Source organism: Podarcis gaigeae (genome assembly GCF_964106915.1).
Source record: "Podarcis gaigeae genome assembly, chromosome: 3".
Classification (NCBI taxonomy): domain Eukaryota; kingdom Metazoa; phylum Chordata; class Lepidosauria; order Squamata; family Lacertidae; genus Podarcis; species Podarcis gaigeae.
The window spans coordinates 51,093,623-51,114,283 of NC_139680.1; the positions used below are offsets into that span (position 1 = coordinate 51,093,623).

The following is a 20,661-nucleotide window of genomic DNA, read 5'->3' on the forward strand; positions in this document are numbered from 1 at the left end:
GCTCTGCCTTGTCACTGATACTCCTTGTTTGAGAGGGGGGGTTGCTTTACCCTCAAAGGCAGAGAACCATGCCACTCCCAGTCACCCCACACTGGGCTACATGGACAAAACCTTTGACAGGATGTAAGGCTGCTTTCTACATGTAAATTCAGTGTGTGAGCCTGCCATTACTCCCTAACTGTTCACTTCAATTGATGGCCATAATGTTGTTCTCCAAACTCGACTTACACCCATATATTTTATTATGGCTGGCAGCGATGTGTCCGCTTGCCCGAGGGCAGGTGACAGTGTACTATCCTTCTTTCCCATAGCAATAGCATGGATGAGAGTTAAGTCATGGGCAGCCAGCCCTGTATATTATGGTTTGGGTACAAAGAGCTGCTGTGAACACCAGTTGCTAGAAATCACAAGCAGGAAAATGCTATTGTCTTCATGTCCTGACAGTGGGCTTCCCAAGGGCTTCTGTTTTGCTACTGTTAGAAAAGAATGCTGGACATGGTCTAATCCAGCAGAACTCTTCTTATGCTTGGGCTCACACAAGAGACTTGTGCTATCCCAATATTTGTGTTTTTTGGATTCCCCCACCTCTGGATTGCCTGACCCACATGTCATATTGCAAAAACTGTATTTTGAAAGTCCACTCAGTTTGGAAAGCAGCTTGCATTTTGGCATGGGGAATGCTATTTACAAACAAGTCTTACCCTCCCCCTTGAGCTTATGGAACTAGTTCCAGAGAACTTTGGATCTTGGTCAGTTTGCCCCACAGGGAGACTGCCACAAACAGCACCCTACATGCTATAATGTGAAGCACCACTCACCACATAGATCATCTGTGTAATGTAGGTAATTCTCACACCAGTTGCTCTCAGGTTGCTATAGTCTAAATTCTCTGATCTACCGTATGTAGCAAGCTAATCTAGATGTCAGTGGCAGTGAATGGACCACATGGAAATAACATCATTGTGAAGGAAATGACATCTACACCAGCCATACCCATGCTGCAGGGCACCAGAGGTCTTGGACCAGAGACAATGGCTGGTAGCAGAGCCTAGCTCTCCTTATCCATGTGCCACAAGGACAGCTCTCAGGGTTAGAGATCTTTCAGCCTGATCTCTGCAGTGGCACTGGTTTTCCTGTGTTTCAGGCAGGGAATCTTTTCCCAGTCCTATCTGGAAATGCTGAGGATTGCACATGGGACCTTCTGTATGCAAAGCAGATGTTCTACCACCTGGGGAGCCATGGGTTTGCCTCAGGTCAGAACCAAATGCTTAAGAAGAGGTGTTTGTACGTGAAGAAAAGAAATGAAAACATTAAGAACCAGAAATATTCCATGACCAGAGAGAAATATTTAGCACCTGCTGGGGGGGGTGTCTGCTTGTTTTAAAATACCATTTTCACATTACTTCAATGGGCAATGTGTGCCAGAATCACGATCAGTTCCATGACAATATTTTTTTAACATATATTTTCTTTGGTTTCTTTCTGTGCCTCAATTCGCTCAGCCAATATTCCATGATCCTATGTTGCTAAATCTGACTGATTGTGTGCCCCACTTGGAGTCATTTTATTTGCTGGCAGCACTGCTCAATGTCAGCCAGCAACTACAATCCAAAACATTTCCACTTCCCTGTGTGTGCCAACATGTCTTCTGCTTACAAGGCAGATGGACAAAAAGAAAGACACAATCTTTATCCTTACATGCCCATTTTATAAGTGTGAAAAACAGAAATCCAGCTAATTAATTCTCTAATTGCTCTTCAGCATTTCAGCCAAGATTAACATAACCATCACAAGTCAAGGACTAGCAATAAATACGTGAGTCATGGAAACACAAAACGTCTCTAACATTTGATTTACTGAGAAAATTGCTATTTTTCCTACTATATAAGCCATTCCAGGATGTCTGTTCAATCCATATATTCAGATCTTTCCTCCACACTTCCTTTAACCCAGTTGGATCTCCAGCATTTATCTTCCAGATTCAGGAAACCAAACTTGACTATTTGACTATGAGTGGCTCAAACTGTTATATGCACATTAGACAGTTTCATGTGTGTACATGGATCACACAGTTCCATTCCCCCTCACCCCGTGCACTTTTGTACATGTTTGTCCACACAAGAGCTTTCAGCTGAACTCTGTCTCAATGTTTCTCAGCCATCCTAGTGAGCTGTGCTTGACAGTTTGCATTGTCACTTCCTCCCCCTCAATTTATATTTCCCTACCCTTCCTGAATTCTGGAAACGAAGTCCATTGTGGGCAAACACAGAGGTATTCATTTACCTGTGAAAGCAGTCATTCTTTCCCATTATTTCTGAGATACGAGCTTTATGATATACAGTGGTACCTCTGGCTTTGAACTTAATTTGTTCCGGAGGTCCGTTCTTAACCTGAGGTACCACTTTAGCTAATGGGGCCTCCCGCTGCCACCATGCAATTTCTGTTCTCAGCCCAAGGTAAGGTTCTTAACCCGAGGTACTACTTCTGGGTTAGCAGAGTCTGTAACCCGAAGTGTTTGTAACCCGAGGTACCATTGTAGCAGACTTGCACAAAAAGAGCTGTTCAAAACAACAACACACGTGCATTGACCGATCCCACTAGCAACCCACGAAGCACCTCGTCAACAGAAGTAGAAAGAGTGCTACTAGATGGTCGTTGCAACCAGCAAAACATCACCACATATGTGGCGCAAGGCAAAAACATTCCTCTTCTCCCCGGGCTTTGGCTAACGAAATAACGAATGGCCTATTAAACTAGGGGAAGGGGGCGCTTGCTGGGTGCAGGTGACAAATGAAGCCATGGTTTACACGTTTTACATGCTTTATTTGTTACTATGTTATGTTTGCTTTTATATTGCAAACTGCTCCGTGAGCCTTGAATGAAGAGTGGTATAGAAATTAATTTTTTTTAAAAATCACTAAAACAATACACTTTAGAATGTCCACAGTCAGGCAGCATGCACTTTTAGGTTGGGATTTCCTCCCCCCACCTCCTTTCCGCATTATCTACAAATTGAGAAAATCTGAACTAAAGCACGGGGATGGGAATTGCAGTCTGCCACTTAAGATGAGAAGATCATCTTGACTATGCAAAAAACATGCACAAATGAGACACATCGAATCCATTTTAAGCTGCAGCGTGTGTACACAGCCAGTGATAAGTCTCTTGTGGCTTGAGATTGAGAACTATTAATTCTTAATACATATTGTATCCTGAATGTAAATTCATTGATAATGCAATGCAAATAATTTACCTGCAGTAAAAAGGATAGGAAACAGACCCTGGAGGCTATTTTCCCCATGTTCATGATTTGCTCTACTAATATCTGTGACTGAAGCAAGCTAATGAATTGCTGAGGGAGGAAAACTAATTTTGCAAAGAAGCCCACCACATTTCTGCAACTGAACTGCCTCACTCCACACTGCAAACGCCAGTGATTGTTTTACATTTATACTGGCTGCACCAACAATTTGTGCTTAGCTACTCAAAAGGTGGCATTCTTATAGCTACTCTGCAGCCTCAGTAGGTAAAGTTAAAGTGATGGCAATTTTAAAAGAGCTCTGCGGCTATGCACACATTCCCGTGTACTCTTGGCTCTAGTGCTCTCCTGCTGCTGGTGTTTGAAGTTGTGTTCACATGAGGTCAGTCACAATTCATACTGAACCTCCAGTTCCTTGGGAAACAGTGTTGTTTGATGCATTTCCTATCAAACCAGCTTTCATCTGATTTGAACATATAAGCCACAATCACTTTGCAGTTATGTCAAGATGTGCTACGCTTGAGACAGAAGATGACAGCTTTGTGAACAGGAACGGGGGGGGGGGGTGTCCTGCAGGCATGAGGAAACCAAAGGGGCAATGCATATCGAGTGAAGACATTCCCACCCCCTCTCTGGTGTGTACAGCAATGTGCACATGCAATTTGAAACACAGCAGGGGAAAGGTATTTCTCCATGTTTTAAGCTGCTAATCTGTACACAGTCGACCACTGAAATATAGACTGCCTTCCTGAACATGAACATGTCTAGAACTGGAGTTTAAATATTTTGTAATGCAGCATTACTGGAGGGAAACATAGTTATAGCTACAAAGTCTTCTCCTAAAAGGTTGAGAGTTTGTTGGCTGAATGTCACAGGGTGTTTGCTGGAAGCAGAGATGGCTTCCTCTGAATCAGCGGGTAATTGCCCGAGAGTCAAACTCCCACCCAGTTAAGTGGAAAGCTTGGAGGAGGAAAGGTTTGCAAAGAGTCAGTAGTAGGTTTCCTCCCCCTCTGTTTTTAGACTTCAAAGGCATTTTCCTGAGAGGGCCTTTTTAAGGCTTTCCTTGACAGCATCAGCATTGTGTACACGTACAATGCCTTCTTTGTATCAGTTCGTTAAATAATGCTCTCACTCTCCATCAGTATTCGATTTCATGCCGTTTAGCAGTCTGACCACATGTGGAATCCATCCCACAGCCCTACAATAATAGAGCGTGTTATCTCAAAACTTAAAGCTGACCCACAAAGGCCTTGTGCCAAAAATTAGCTACCCAGTGCAGCTACCCACTGAGCGCTCAATAGCAGCCGCATTTGTAAACTAGCTTGTGTGCTAAGCGAAGCCAGGAGGGGAGACGTCAAGTCTTCCCAGGCCAAATGTCAAAAGCAAAGCACACTTCAGAGCTGTAAAAAACCGATAAGCACTCCTAAGGAGGGGCACTCCTAAGATCGCTGTGCCTTAGTAAAGATAAGTTTCACTTTGGAATGCCCGTGTTACCAGTCTTTGTATGTTCTGGAAATCCCACCTGATACACATTCAAATGTGCACCATTGAAAGCAATGCTGTGCGGAAAGACAACATCCGTAATTGGATGCATGGAACACTGTGCATCTGAATGCACAGATCATGAGCCTCAGATTGTTGCGTATGGTTCCTGATCCAACAAGGCCTGCCCTGTGCATCTTCCCTGAATTCAGCAAAAGTGTCTTGCTCCACTTTTACTGCATTTCTCATGTGAGCTTAAGTTTTTAATAATTAAAAGCAATTAATTCTGAAGCACAATATTAAAAGGCATAATAATGACAAGTGCACAAATTATCTGAGTCGAAATCCCCAGGAAGTAACGCAATGTCTTTTTTATTCAGACAATAATCTAGTGGTAGGGAATTAGTAGAGGGAAAGGTCTTTTAAGTGCAGGCTCTTTTTTATTATTTTAATATATTGTACACCAGTGTTTCATTATGAAATGCACTAAGAGTTATTATCCACCCTGAGCCTTTGAGAGAGGGAATATTAACAAGTGTAAGAGCAATAAATGATTTTTTAAATAAATGATGGGCCAGAGGAAACAGTCAAATATTACCTAATCAATCATTTATTTCGTTGTCAATATACAGGATGCTTTACAGAGGTAAAAAGATAGGTCCCTGCCCCAAGGAGCTTAGCCTCTAAATCTAAATTTAGAGGAAAGAGTCAGGGACTCCAGGGATCAAGTCAGAAACACCATGGTCTGAGGTGGGGCTGTTACCTAGATACCTGTGACTGTACATGTTGAAGCATCAAAGTGTCTATCAGCACAACAGAGGATGGGAAATGTGCAGCACCAACCCCTGCGATTTCGTTATACTATTTTTACCCAACTCTTCAGCCAAAAACGCTCCCTGGGTAGCTTATATAATATCAGTTATAAACAAGACTGTCATTACCCCCAGGCTTACAACCTAAAAGGCACAACGCAAAGGAAAAAGAGGAGGGAGAAGGAAAACAAGCAAACTCAGGCACCAGTTCTTAAAGTTATAAAGCTCTTCTGAAGACCAGTTCAAATGAAAACTGTTCAGGGAAAGGAGCAACTGTGGACCTTGCTTCCCATCTGTCCCATTGCTGCAGTCTGCTGGAATGACTGCTGCCAGGAGACCATCGGGAGGTCTGTGCTTAATGCTGGTGACCATAGCTTGCCACAATCCAGCCTACCAAGAGACTTTAGGGAATCCTGGGGCTCGAAAACTCACTCTCCAGATTTAGCTATAGTAATGACGTTACTGACCAGAATGGTTAGATTTCTCAGGGATGCTGGGAGTGGGCCAGTAGCTGCCAAAGGGCTACAAAGATAATTCCCTCCCTAGGAGAAAGTTTCATATACAAGACTGGCTGAATTGTTGGTTTAGAATGCAAATTCTAAACCTGTGGCTTAGATGCAGTTTTAACATTTATACAGCCATGTTATATTGCAATATAACATGTTGCATGCCTCTGTGGAGCAATGGGTCAGTGTGTCTGCCTGTTAGCCAGAAAGTTAGTGTTTTAAGCCCACCTCAGGACAGCTGTGAGCAGGATTCTTGCAATGCAGGGGGGGTTGGACTAGATGACCCTCGGGATCCCTTCCAACTGTGATTCCATGTTTTTGCACATGTTCTTTGAAGTTTCTCATGCTCACAGGAGGAAAGCAGCAAGGGGAAGGACCAGTAATATCTGCAATGCAGGACAGAGAAGGATCAAAATGCAAATAGGAGAGCACACCTCTCTCTCTCTAACAACTCTTCAGCAGCAAGAGTGGATGCAGCCAGGGCTTTTCTTGGCCACAGACACTCCCACACATCAGCTGATTTTGGATTTGGTGCTGCTCACTCACACAAGCTGCATGCAAAGGGGTGAGAGCAATGGAATGGAATGGTCAAGTGAAGTGGAAGAAACTATGGCTGCCTCCTCTCTTCTTGCCATGGGGCTCTTAAAGAGATAGCCTGATTGAAACTTAGAAACTCCTTTTCCACTTAATGTCCAAGTTGCCAAAACCATCCTTGCCCATCACTGTTGACAAGTCAGCTATACTATTTTTGATCTCCCACCTACAGCAGAGCATTCCAATAAAACCAGATCACTAAGCAAGATAAACTAGCCAACCTTAAGTCTGTCTAACCCTAGACAAACATTGGTCTGTAAGGAGTAAGTGGTGCTTGACTTCAAACAGGCCATTTCCCAGACGATAAGCTCGAAATGGGATGCTCATCCAAATGAACCAGATGCTTTTAATTATTAATCAGTAAAATCAAGTGCTTGGGAGATTGTGATCTCTAACCCCCAAAAGCAGGTCTTCCAGTCGATTGCCAGATTTTTAGTTTTACTTTGGAGGCTTTCAGGACTCTGGAGAGCACTACCACTAATGGCTTATTATTTATACACCATACTTAGAAATATACTCTTAGTTTCAAGTGCTTGAAAGCATAACCACAGCTTTTAAAATCTGGAGGCCCACCAGGGTACTGGAAAGGTAGAAATTAGAAATTTGGAAATCTCCTCTAGGCTCTGAAATTAAAGACCCTTTTGAGTGGATCCAGCTGACAATGAACATCTGGTCTCTGAACACAGAAATCGAGTTAATAAAAAAAAGTCATGCATATTCTAAAGGGCTGGTTGTATGTTGGGGTGTATTTTTATTCTCATTATACACAGGTATAAAACAAACGGGTTTTGAATTTGACAGAGAAATAGCATTTGCAAGAAAAAGGTTAAATGTAATTTAAAATCTGAAATCATAAGCAGGGCTTGCAGCAAAATGTTGCAGTATCTCCCCACCCTTTTAAGCGTTTGGTTCCAGAGTTCCACAGAGCAAGTCACACCCTTCTTCAGCATACTATGAACTATATGGAGCTCAAGGCAGCTAATTCTTTCACCTACATCTACCATCTTTTCTGTTTTGCTTTTTCATCAGAAATCCCTGGAAAACACAGGGCATACTCGTGGGCTGTTGGGAGGGTATCATTCCTTTTCCTTTACAAAATTACATCTTTATTTCCCCGGTTGGGTGGGGGGGTCACCAAAATGCTTGAAAACCAGCACCCTTCTTTAAGGTGCCCACATTTTACTTCCAGATTGATAGGGCCTTGACTGAGTGCACTATTAGAGGGAGCAATTAGAATCTGTCTAGTTAAAAAGAAATGTCCTGTAATACATACAGTACAGCAAAAAGGAGCATCACAGGAACACAGGAAATTACCTTATACCAAGTCAGACTTTTGGTCCATCTAGCTCAATATTGTTAACTCTGATTGGCAGTGACTCTCCAGCGCTTCAGGCAGGTCTTTTGCAGCCTAATGGCAGACACCAAATATTGAACCTGGGACCTTTTGCAGGCAAAGTATTGTTGCATGCCACCCCAATCTCTGAGCAATGTGAGAGTCCAGGGGTTCCAGGCGCTCACCCAAGGTCCATGTTTCCTTTGGGAATGATGCACAATGGAGACTGTGGTGTCTTTATGATATATGGTTTATTTACACATATGTACAACCTGAGCATATCATGGAACGGTTCACAGCACCCCAAAAGGATCTTGTTTCTCCCATAACCCAAACTGAAATCAAATATTGCTTTCAAACGTTACTCTCACTCTCTCTCCAACTTGCTGCTTCACTTCTGGCCCCATCACTGCAATTCTAAACTCTTCATCCCTCTAACTAACCATGAGCTGAGGGAGGGAGGCCCACCCACTTGACATCTGGTGCCAAGCCAGTTCCTTTGTTGCCTTAATAACCTAGGATATTCCCTCAACTCAGGAAGCTATCCTGTCTTATATTTTAACACTTGCTGGACCCAGGGCTTAGATGGTTCTCACATACAGCCTACTTCTTGCCACCCAAGCCCCAAACTTATAACACAAGCATACCACTGAGCTATGCTCATCCCCATTATCTTGGTCCAATTCTATACAGGTTTATTTGGTTTTAAATCACAACAGGTTAAATGAAGGTTACTCTCAAGAAAGTGAGCATAGCAGTGCAACTGCAGGTTTTGTTTTTTGTTTAAGAACTAGCTACGTGTTGGCTAATAAGTCTGAAACAAGATCCACTGTGCTTCACTTGCTTCTGACTACTTTAAAAGAACCACACCTTCATTTAAAAATGTTCATTAAAAGCATTACTATGCCTAAAGCAAGAAAAATAAAAAAATACCCTGTAGTCTTTTACATGCGAAAATCTGCTGAGCAGAACGAATTCCCCTAATCTTTTTTTCCAAACAACCTTAAGCCTTTAAGCAACAAGGGCTTTTTATTATTATTATACATTATTGTTGCACGCAAATACCTCTCCTACCACCTGAGTATTAATGGATGTATCTTCAAGCAATATTAACTATTTTCAGGTGTAGGATTACCGGGATATAAAAGATCAGTAAATTAACATTTCCAGTAGTTACTTATAACATAAGACGACCCTGTTGGATCAGACCAAAGGCCAATGGGCAGAGCAATCCTAACCTGCACTGACGTGGCAGACGATCCAACACTGCGGGGGGCTTTGCTGCACCCACCAACACTGTAGGCTGCTGCCAGTGCCTGCAGTATCCAATGTAATGTCCTCAAACAGGGAAAGATGAGGAGAGAGAAGAAGAACAAATGGCCCACCCAAGGGTCCAATGGATCCCAAACTGGTTTAACAGTTAGGGAGGAGTCAGATCTGGATTAATTAATTAATTTTATAATGAAATGATTTTATAATGTTTTATCATTTTACTGTTGTTAGCCACTCTGAGCCCGGCTTCGGCCGGGGAGGGCAGAATATAAATAATTTTTTTTTTTTTTTTTTTTTATTATTATTATTATTATTATTATTATTATTATTATTATTTCTTTCTTGTACCCACTTGTTGCCAGCCCAGCAAAAAAAATCAAAAAAATATACTGCAATGGTTGCCCCCACTGCTCTGGTCAGCTCCACTGCTCTCCAACCAGAAGTTAGGATTTTTCCAGAGGACAGGATGACCTCATGCTTAGAGTCTTAGAATCGTAGAGTTGGAAGGAATCATGGGTCATTGAGTCCAACCCCTCAATGTGGGGCTCAAACCCACAGCTCTGAGATTAGGAGTCTCATGCTCTACCGACTGAGCTACTTAACGTCTTAGTGACCACAGAATGCTGAATGACTTTGGGGGGGCGGGATATAAAACCAGAATGGAATAGAATGGAGTGGCCTGGAAGAGGGTGTGGTTGGCTAGAGGAGTACTCCAAAATGGCAAGACTTTGTTGCAGGTCCCACTTGCTCAACTAAGTTTGCTGCTAGCTCCTGTAAATGAGGCTGGAAACAGCTCAACTGCCTCTGCTCTAAATGCTGCTGAGTTATTACCACAGCAGTAGATTCCAAATTATAGCTTTCATTCCACTGGTATGCATGGCCTTCAGCATATTTGTATACAGAATTCTATTACTCTCATAAATTATCTGGCTCTTTAAGAAGGCCGGCATGTCGCCTTTACTTTATTCTCTCAAAAGAAGGCTGACTAGCATAAATAACTTCAAGCTGCATCAATAAGTTACAAAGATCCTAAAGGAACATGGATATGTTTTCTAGAAATGATAAACTACTTACATTCTAACAAATTGCAATCACTCCATTTATTATCTGCTTTATGTTTCAGCCCACTAGGAAGACTGCAGGTTATATTTTATAAATACATGGGTGTGTCTCCGCATGCATTTAATAGCCATTATACTATTCAGTATTTATATGCATTCACATATGTTTTTCCAATAATATATTACACATATATGCAATTTTTCAATCAAGATTAGTTCCCAATCAGAAAACCCTGCCACAGACCACCTACACTGTGTAACTCATGAGGAAACCAGAAGCCTATATGTAGATAGGTCAGCATAAATTTTAGCTAAGGGGTCCCTTTATTTTCCAATAGCCTGCTCTATCCATTTTTATTCTTCTTATCTAAACTTCATAGCATTTAGCTGCTGGGGTCTGAAGTGCATTTCAGCCAAACTCCAGGATTCAGGTAATCTCTCACACGTCTAGCCACTGCACCTATGTTCCTGGGGTGAAATAATGGGATTTCAATGGAGAGAAGAGCTGGTCGCACTGTATCTGCAAAAGAGGGAAAGGCAGCTGGATACTAGCCCTATGGCTCCTTGTAAAGTAAGACAGATCTTGCACCCTGGAGAGGGGTCATAGAAACTAAATGCTACTTCATAGTCCCGGGTTTTAGTATTTCCTTAAGCACTCTAGCACTCCCTCCTGTCTGGAGGCTGTAAGTGTTGAAGAAAAGTGGCAGCAATTACCATATAGTTTCAGGGCATGGCTGACCTACTCACAAGGAAATTGTGCAAGGAAGTGCAGAAGCAAGCTCTCCCAGCTTCTCTCCCTTCTGTTACATTGCTCAGCTGTAGATTTTGCAGGTTGTTGTTTTTTCTTATACACCAACATAGCTACATTTTTAGGTGCCTTGGAAAATACCTTTTTAGTCAATTTGGCATCACTTGAATTAATCATCAGCTTTGCTACAATACAGATTGCTGTGCTTCTCTTTGTTTCTGCTCTGTGCCTAATTAGGGCCCTGTATGTATCCACTTGTGATGTGTGATGGAGCTGAGTAATGGGCAGCCTTTGTGTTCTCATAAATGGTGTGTAACTTGGTATCTGTAACAACGAGCAGAGATTTTTTTTAAGTGTACAGTTTTGGAACAGAGTCTAAAAGCTCATAATATCCAGAATAATTTTTATACTTTTTTGCTTTTTAATTCCCACCCACCCCCCACATCCCTGTTGATTTCCATTCTGACCCATGTTCATAATGTACAGTGCTTCTGTTTTGATGCAGTTCAGCTTCTGACAAAAACTGCATTATTTTCTTAGTGTCCACTATAGTGTAATTTTACACAATTAATTACATAACTAATGATGTTATTAATCACAGTATTATTATGCTATGCCCCATGATTCATTTCAATGCACAGGCCATTCACTTCAATACAATACAAAGGAAACACAACTGAACTTGGGGAAAGGGGAGTCATCCATTATGTATCATCTGAAGACTGAAAGCAACAACTGATCATATTTGCTGGATTGATTTCCATTCTGGACACTGGACAAATAAGTAGACATCAGCATTTTCCTCTCCAGTTTCTGTCAGAGGTCTCCAGCATCCCTTATCCTCACTACCTCCTATCTCGGTGTAGTATATTGCCTGATGAAGAGTTCGATAGAACTAGAAATGTTGCCCCTATTTAGTGACAGATGGCATTGCCCAGCTGTGTATTTTGGAGTATCCACCCCCACTCAAAAAAAGCAATGCTAGGAAGTTGATCCAACAGATCCTGCTCATTAGCTGTTGTGACTAAAGTGCTAACAGGAAATGAAGGACAAGGCAATACCCTCTTACCAGCATGCTGGTAAGAACTGTCTACCTCCCTCGACATAGGAGCTGGGGCAGAATAACCACTGCTGGGATGTGTGGGGCAGAGCTAGAGAATGAGGAACAGGAAGGGATGAAAAGAATTTGAACCTTACTGGGAGAAAGGAAGACGGAGCTCTCTGTTCATCGCCCATCACCCTGCAATTCATCAAATTTGATGAGATTTTGCTAGGTGATTATAATTACAGCATGTCACGCTATGAGTTTCCCCCACCCTTGAAAGATAGGATTCCCCAGCTGCTACTCAAAAATGTATGAAGCAAGACTAATTTTTTAAAAGCTAAGGTAAGCATGCAAGGATCATGGCTCTGCTGTGTGATCATTAACCTAGTAAGCTTGCAAGAGACATCACTGCCAGGAACCATTTTATAATCAGTATTTTCTGGTCTATTAACTGCAAATGAAAAGGCTTTAAAATATAATTAAAAGATTGGTAGCTTTTCCTTGCACAGTTACTATGAAAATAATTCCAGAGCTTCTATATCTCTCTTTCATTCTTTCTCTACTCCCCTCCCCCCTGATTTTGTACCAGGTTGCGCTGGTGCTCCTGGGACCTGATTATTTGCTGTTGAAAACAACTGTCAATGAAAGGGCATCCTTTTATTGCAAACACAATAATCTCTCTCAGTCTGCTCTTTCAGACTGACAATATTTGAACAAGAACTCCCTGAAGTCTTCCTTAGTTATCCATGCAGATGCCAATGGCTTGAAGTCACAATACCTAGTGCTGTAATGCTATTAATCTCCCAGGCGAAATGGGTTTGATCACAGGAGAAGATAACCAAGAGTTTATATAAAATCCATGCGTGTGAAAAGTTCCCCTTTCTTTGCACTGAGAGCACAAACTCCCTTATAAGACCTTTGCACTCAGTATTCCTAAGGAATGCTATAAGACCAATTCTAAGAAAGCTAGTTGAACTTAAGCCCCATAGTTGTGGGTTTAACTTTTCCCAGAGCATGCCCCACATCTCATCCATTCATGGTGCATGAGGTGGGATGCCACTGCTGTGCCACCATTACCATGACCAAGACAGAGCAGGGCAGCCACAGCAGGGAGACCAGGTTGGCAGTGACAGCAGGTATATGCACATCTGCACCCACGTCTGCCAACCCAGTGCTTCCCCAGCCATTCCAGTTCTGGCAAGTGGCAGCACTGCCACAGCTGAGAGAGCAACAGAGCAGCAGCACACCTCATGTGACACTGATGTATTCAATTCAGGATGCCTTTTATGTCATTATTTCAGCAACCAGGAATGCTGTTGCTATATGTTCACGAAATTATAAACACAGGAGTCATGGGTTATGTCTCCAAGTGCTAAATGTCCTTAAAACAGTGCTGACAGTATCTGCTATTTTTGAAGCATGATCCTCACTTCCTAGCAAACATGATTAGGATCGTATCCAAAGTCTGGGTTTTGTTTGTACGTGCATGGGAATAATCAGAGACTAAAGATGACCAAAACAACAAAATGAGAAGCAGTTGAATGAGGCTCCTCTCATCTGTGATTTTGAAAATCTAGTAGGGTGGTTAATTCAGATATGAAGAGATGGAGAAGTTCAAAATTCTTTGTCAGTAGCACACTAAAAGCAATCCAAGATATTGAGCGAAGATATAAGAATATGTGCAACACTTGAGATTCCCTGCCTGAGTAAACAAGGAATGTTGATGCAGAATAACTACTCTGAATCAATCACTTCTGAAAGGTCTGGTATATCAGATCTTATACATAAGCCCTTGGAAGGAATGCTAATGATTATAATTAGTTTTGGTTTTCCCTTTGAAGCTTTCAGTCCAGGCAGTCAGATATAATTTCTTCAGTCCATCTGTTTCAGTGTGGCATTTCCTAGTTTCTAAGATGATGCAATAGCATTTTTATTGTAACATAATAATGTTATTGTTAAGTGTCCTAAAGATTTCAGTGTGTGTGTTTTTTGCCAAAGGCTACAAATTCCCTTTATTACGGAAAATAAATCTGGATCAAAGTCAAAGAGAATGCAAGATTTCAATTTTTAAACATTCAAGAAATGTTTCTTTCCCAGAAACATAAGAAAAAACCTTGTAATGATGTGCCTGTAATAGTCTTTCTCTTTGACTCCCTGTGACAAAGGGCAGAGAACCAATTCTGGCAGGAAACTATCTTCCCTGAATCTAGAACCTCAAAACAGGGGGTATAAAAAAGATGCATTTCTGAGGCTTTGCCATCAGCAGCTCAAGAGGGGAAGTGGGAGAGGCAATATATCAAGTGGAAGTATTGAGGAGGAGGGGATGGAGAAGCTGGGAAAGACCTTGAAAGATGTCCCAATTATTAGCCTGTCTCAATCCTTTCCTTTTGGGGCAAGTTGGACTATTGTGATCTGGTGCACATACATTTTAAAGGATGGGAGCTAGTTTGAAATAGTCACTGGGTTGCTGTATTCACCCAGCTCCACTGACATCCAGTCCATTTCTGAGCTTAATTGGAAGTCCTGATGACTACCTAACTTTAAACACCTACATTGTTTAAAGTCCAAGTACATATTAGCTCATCTTTGTCCACACTAGTTCACCCAGTCCCTAAAGTCATCATATGTCTTTTCCTGGTTCCACACACACACACCCGCCAGGGCCGACCCTAACATTAGGCAGAGTAACACATCTGTTTCAGGTGGTAGAAGCAGAGTGGCAGCAGACTTCCCAGCTGCTCCTCTTGAGCCTCCCATTCATTCTCCCACAGCTTTCTGCCCTCTAAACAAGGCTGCTGCCCTCAGATGCAGTAGTGGACACTGTCCCATTGTTGAAGCAAAATCTGACTGCCAGTACAGAGAGAAGTTGGAATGTATTGCCCTTTCCCTCAGACCACAATGTCTTGGGCTGGGCCTGCCCCCTTTTGAGGAAAGGCAGGTGGTGAATGAAATAGGCCACGTCTTCAACATACATTTAAAGCACTATTATACCATTGTAACAGTCATGGCTTCCCCCAAAGAATCCTGGGAAGTGTGATCTTTTAAGGGCACTGAGAGTTGTTGGGAACCCCCTATTCCCCTCACAGACCTACAGTTCCCAGAGTTCCTTAGGGAAGAAGATTGATTGCTAACAATTGTAACTGAGTGGACTAGTGGTCTAAGAACTCTTAAAGGATTCTTCAGGGGAAGTCATGGCTGTTAAAATGCTATAGCAGTGCTTTAAATGCATAGTGCAGATGTGGACAAAGAACTATTCCAAGGTACTCAGCCTTGGAATGTCTCCCCAGGGAAGCTCACCTGCATACACTGATATCATTCCAGTGCCAGGCAAAATACCTTTTTATTCTCCTAAACTTTCATTTTAAAACCTATTAAGTAAGCCACTGATGAAATGCTTATGTGTTGCATTGTATTTATTATGTTCTACCTGCTATTTTGATCTTATTTTTTTGTTGTTTTTATTTAAAAAATGTATGATTGCACTGTTTTTAGTCTTTTATAATGAGCATGGATGAGCTGAAGGCACAGGATAAACATTTAATGAATGCATAAATAAATATTAAAATATAAACTTCCATTCTATTTTCTTAGCTGCAGTTAAGGCAATGAGTAATATGTAGGCTTCATAATTGCTAGCAGCCCTGAAGGACAAATATGTGCATTTATGAAAATAAAAAACCTGATTTTTGTTGGTATTGTTTAAAATCGTCATCATACATTTATTTCCCATTGTGGCATTTTGAGACATACTTGACAATTTTATCTTGGCTACTCTATCAGGCTATAAAGAGGGCTTCATGCTTTCATTTTGCAAATCACAACACATCATTTCTCTCCACTAGTTATTCTTTGGATGGCTGTGATGGACTGTGAATGCCAAGTGGGAGAATATGTTTTTTATAAACCAGAAAGTGTAGAAACATCTGGTTTCTTGGCAAACATGCTGAAGAATTATATTGGTGGCTCTGGTGTTTACCAGATCTGTCACATGGTTGGGCTGCAAAGGACAATCTTTCTGTTTTTTATTGGTGTTTTCCATACATTCAGCTTTTTAAAATTCAGATAAATGTACTTAGCAGTTATAACTTTACATAAAAACAGCCTGAAGGTGAAGACAGAAGCCATTTAACTCTCAATGTGTTATTTTAACACAGACTAAGAAGAACAAATCCATATGATTAATATGATTATAATTGCTTGCAGTTATGGAGATAACCTGCAATCAAGATTCTTGCATCTGATAAGAGGCAGAACTTTATCAAATATTTCAAAATCTTTTCAGCATAGCCCCTGTGCATTTTTTTTCCTCTTTACCTGCGGCTCCCAGCAGGAAGTCCCTGATGAGCATGCCAAAAACCTTCATCACAATGTTTACTCATAGAAGAATACCGCTATTCATAGAATCATAGAGTTGGAAGAGACCACAAGGGCCATCGAGTCCAACCCCCTGATAGTCTTTATCAAAAATAAAACAAAGCAAAGCAAATTCCCCCCCCCCCCAACAATTCATCTAAACCCTGTGGTTATTTAAGGATTATATTAAGAACATCATTTCAAACATCTGAGAGTATGATCCTTATCAGTATTTCCTCTGTAATCCATTTTAACGGCTGAAGGAGAGGTGGGGGTAGAATAACTTTTACATTTACAAAGCAATCCAAGGAAGCAAGTCCTATTGAACTCATTGGGGTTCACTTTTGAATAGACTTGTCTAGGATTGCACTGCTCACAGGGTCTCCCCCCCCCCCTTCTGAAATTAGCTAAAGATGGCTTCTTCCAAGGGTAATAGAATGATTTTTTTTTCAAGCCTAATTGAGGCATGGGGTGATTTTAGTGGGGTTACAGCTGGGGAGGGGGGAGAGTTGCAGCATGCACGTACTGCCCAAACTGTTCCTCTGTTTTGCAAATGTGACCACAGGCCCAAAAAGAATAGTAACATCTGGTAAAAGGGCTTAGGGTCTGACTTCCTTATTTTAGACTTTGCTTGCTGCTCTAATAATGGGTGATGTCTTCCATCCGGGGTTGACCACAAATACAAAGACTGTCTGCGTACTGGAGCTTTCTGTAGCAGCCACCCAAGGCTATGGTGGGAATCACTTAGAAATAGCATAGCTAGGGTGGCACTGGTCAGGCTGTGGCACTGAGGCCCACCTGAAAGTGGTACAAGGTCCAATGGTGAATCCCAGAGCAGTGTTTGAGAAACACTGGTCTAACCCATCCTAAAAAAAAACCAAAAGCATCCCTGAAATGTAAGTAAAAAGCAGAAAAGCAGAGAGAGAGAGAGAGAACCGCTGAATTATTCATAAAATATTTGTCCTGCCTTAACACAATGCAGCTTACCATTCACATATATAGGTACGTACGCACCCACATTATCCAGATAAAATGTAGGAAATGAGTTACAATAAAGTATCTGCAATGAAGGACAGGCAACAGTTTTTCTTCTTTGAAGTAGATCTGGGGACATCTGATACACTTTAAAGAGGGAAATTACTGCCACCAAGAATTATTTCTAATTGATGAAGGGCACTCATATAGAGAGGATTGGACATAATGCAGATCTGAAAATGACATTTCCCTGAAGTACATGGCTATTTAGATCTGAGACACCAGTTGATATCTGAACAGCCTGACCTTAAATCATGTTTACTCAAATCCCACTGATTGCAAGTGGGTTTACTTCAAAGTTTAGGTTGCTTCAGACTGCAATCTTACTGCAGAGTCTCAAAGCCCGACATTCTTTGATCACATTTGAACTCTGTCCTCATTACAGAGCTTGTATTGCTTCAGGTCATTATTGTTCCAGATGAGGACAGCATTTTGAGTCCCTCATCATAAAAAATAATTCACTTCTCATGATCTCTTTGGCTCAACTGCTTCAAACCCTGTCTGGGCCCCAAGTTTACAAACAACTTCAAATTCCCAAATCAACCTTAACCTTATTTTTGAAGGCAATTTTACCAGCATATGGGGCTACCTGCCATAATGGAAATAGATTTGCTAGGCTGAGATTAAATAAATGTACCAGTCTAGCACTCATGACTTATGGTTGCCTTACAATATTCATTGTCAAGGGATGCCTTTTATTCCAGAATACACATCCTATGGATGCTCCAGATTTCTGTAGAATATTTCCAAGGTCACTTTTTCAGATTTGACAGCTGCACAGGGCCCCTCACTTTATAATTTGGTGACAGCTTTACCACCTCAATCTCAGTGCATGCCTCACCATTGATTTATTTCATACATATATTGTATTTTATTGTGCTACAATCTGAATTACACAGAATTAAAACTGTAATAAAACAAAATACAATATAAAAAGAAGCATAAAAACAAAAATCCCATATTCAACCACAAATCAAAAACATGCCACAGACCACCTGAATAAAGCTCACACGCCACACACAAACACCTAATAATCTTGGGAAGAGCAGTTTAATAGTGCTGGGAATTGTAGTTCTACTGGGCAAACTACAGCACCTACAATTCTTGGAGGTTGGATGTGCTTTAAATGTATTATGCATAAACAGCCAAGAGAGAAAGAAAAGAAACCACCCCTTTTAGGACTCTCAGCAGAACTAGCAGACAACCCAAGGCCACTTCATAATTTAACATATGTCCTGGCAACCTCAGGGCCTCAGAGATTTTTGGACCGCATTGCAAGGGGCTGGACTAGATGACCCACCGGATCCCTTCTATGATTCTCCTCCTCCATACGGTTACCTCCTCACGCCCACCAGGCCTGAACCGAGCCACGTCTCAAGCAGCAGCAGCACCACCACCCAACTGAAGGGTACGACCGCACGGAGGCGGCCATTCTTACCTTCTTGCGGGCGTCGCTCGGGGGCTCCCCCTGGAGGCAACAGGTGGGCTCGGCTGGGCCCCTGCGGCGGCCGCTCCTCACGTAGGTCACCTGCCGCCTGCTGGTCGCCTCGCTCGCCTTCTCAGCTCTGCGAGCGCCCGGCGGCGGCGGGAGAGGCGGCTTGCGCGCCTCCTTGGGGGGCTGGGCGGCGTCCCAGGAGCGCCGGAGCCCCAGCTGCAGCAGGCCGAGGAGGATGGTGGCGGAGAGCAGGCAGAGGCGCAGCGCGCAGCCCTTCCCGGGCCGCCTCTCCTGAGCCGCTGCGCAGCGCCACGGGCTCATGCTGCCGCCAGGGTCCCGGGCCAGCGCGCGGCTCTCCTCCTCTCCGCGCTCCTGCCGCTGGGCGCGTGCCTCGCCCAAGGACACATGCCGGGGAAAGTTTGGACTCTGGCTGGCGCTAGTTCCGCCCCTCTCCTCCTGCTCCAGCGGAGAAGCGGAGGGCGCCTCAGAGCCGCCGCCTCCCGGCCACCGGGCGAGGGACGCGAGCCTCGCTGCAGCTCTTGGCGGCCACCCCGAGGCTCTGCGGGTCCCTCGGTCCTCCTCTTGCTCGCTCGTCGACGGAGCAAGCGGGAGAGAGAGAACATGGCCGGCTGCAGTGGGGCTTGGTTGGAAAAGCGGCGCAACAGGTAGAAGTTAACGGAAGGCAAAGAAGGATGGCGGGAAAGTTGGGCTTTCTCGCAGCGCTTTCCAACTTTCCCTTGAAGTTGCCCCATCGGAGCCGGCTGTCCTGTGTGGCTGAGTTCGGAATCGGGGTTTGTTGCTGGTTCCCTGCTGTTTTCTAGGTAGTTGCAGTTTGCAGTGGATCAGTTTAAAAACTGCTACCCAAGCTTTTGACTGGCATAAAGCATATATGCTTTTAAAAAACTGTGTAACAAGTGAAAAGTACATGTGGAAGGGTGATTCCACCCACCTCACCTGGAGATTATCTGTGTGTGACAGACAGTGGTGGAAAGATGGTTCTGCCTTAACACACACACCACATCAGTGCCGGATTTGCATATAAGCTAAACAAGCTGTAGCTTAGGGCCCCCAAAAAATGTAAAGGAAAAAAAAAACCTGGATGTATATTTCCAAAATATAAGATAAACAAAATAAAACCTGCATACAGCAACAGTGGTTTGTGTATCTGAAGAAGTGTGCATGCACACGAAAGCTCATACCAAGAACTGACTTAGTTGGTCTTTAAGGTGCTACTGGAAGGAATTTTTTTATTTTTTTTTTGACTATGGCAGACCAACACGGCTACCTATCTGTAAGTGGTTTGTGTTGTGTAGGCTCCTACGATGTAAGTAATGGGCCCCACCTGCTAGCCTGCTCCCTAAAATATCATTGGTTTGCTTATTTCTATATATAGGGTGCCTACATTCTGCATGGACTGGTTGCTTGGCAACATGTGCAAATGGCTTTAGATACCTATTAGGTCCATAAATTACCATATAGCATATATACAACACAAAAAAGCGACAATTCGTTGTTGAGAAAGGATAGCTGGACATCTAAAGAGCCCTATTACCTTCAGTAGTTTAGGACCTCATCATACCTAAATCTAGCCCTGCCCCCAATCCTTTCCCTCCTTCCTTCTCCCCCCACCCCAGACTCAGACCAGGATCCTGCAATGCAAACCCTCCTTCAGCAACTGCCCCAAGTAAACAGGGACAGGGGGGGTATTTCCCAACAGAACCCAGTG

The 20,661-nt window shown here is 42.8% G+C and overlaps 1 protein-coding gene across 2 annotated transcripts in view; it reads right to left on the reverse strand.

Annotated features, from left to right (window-relative positions):
* Positions 1 to 19,705, reverse strand: part of METTL24 (methyltransferase like 24) — a 77,894-nt gene extending 58,189 nt beyond the window's left edge. Inside the window, exon 1 of one of the 2 annotated variants that reach the window (XM_083731437.1) lies at positions 18,839 to 18,931. Coding sequence is in view for 1 of the 2 variants with exons in the window: in XM_083731436.1 (XP_083587562.1) it covers positions 18,939 to 19,256 (318 nt within the window). In the remaining variant the exon portion in view is untranslated. The other variant, XM_083731436.1, reaches the window with a different exon arrangement.
* Positions 19,706 to 20,661: the final 956 nt, after the last annotated feature.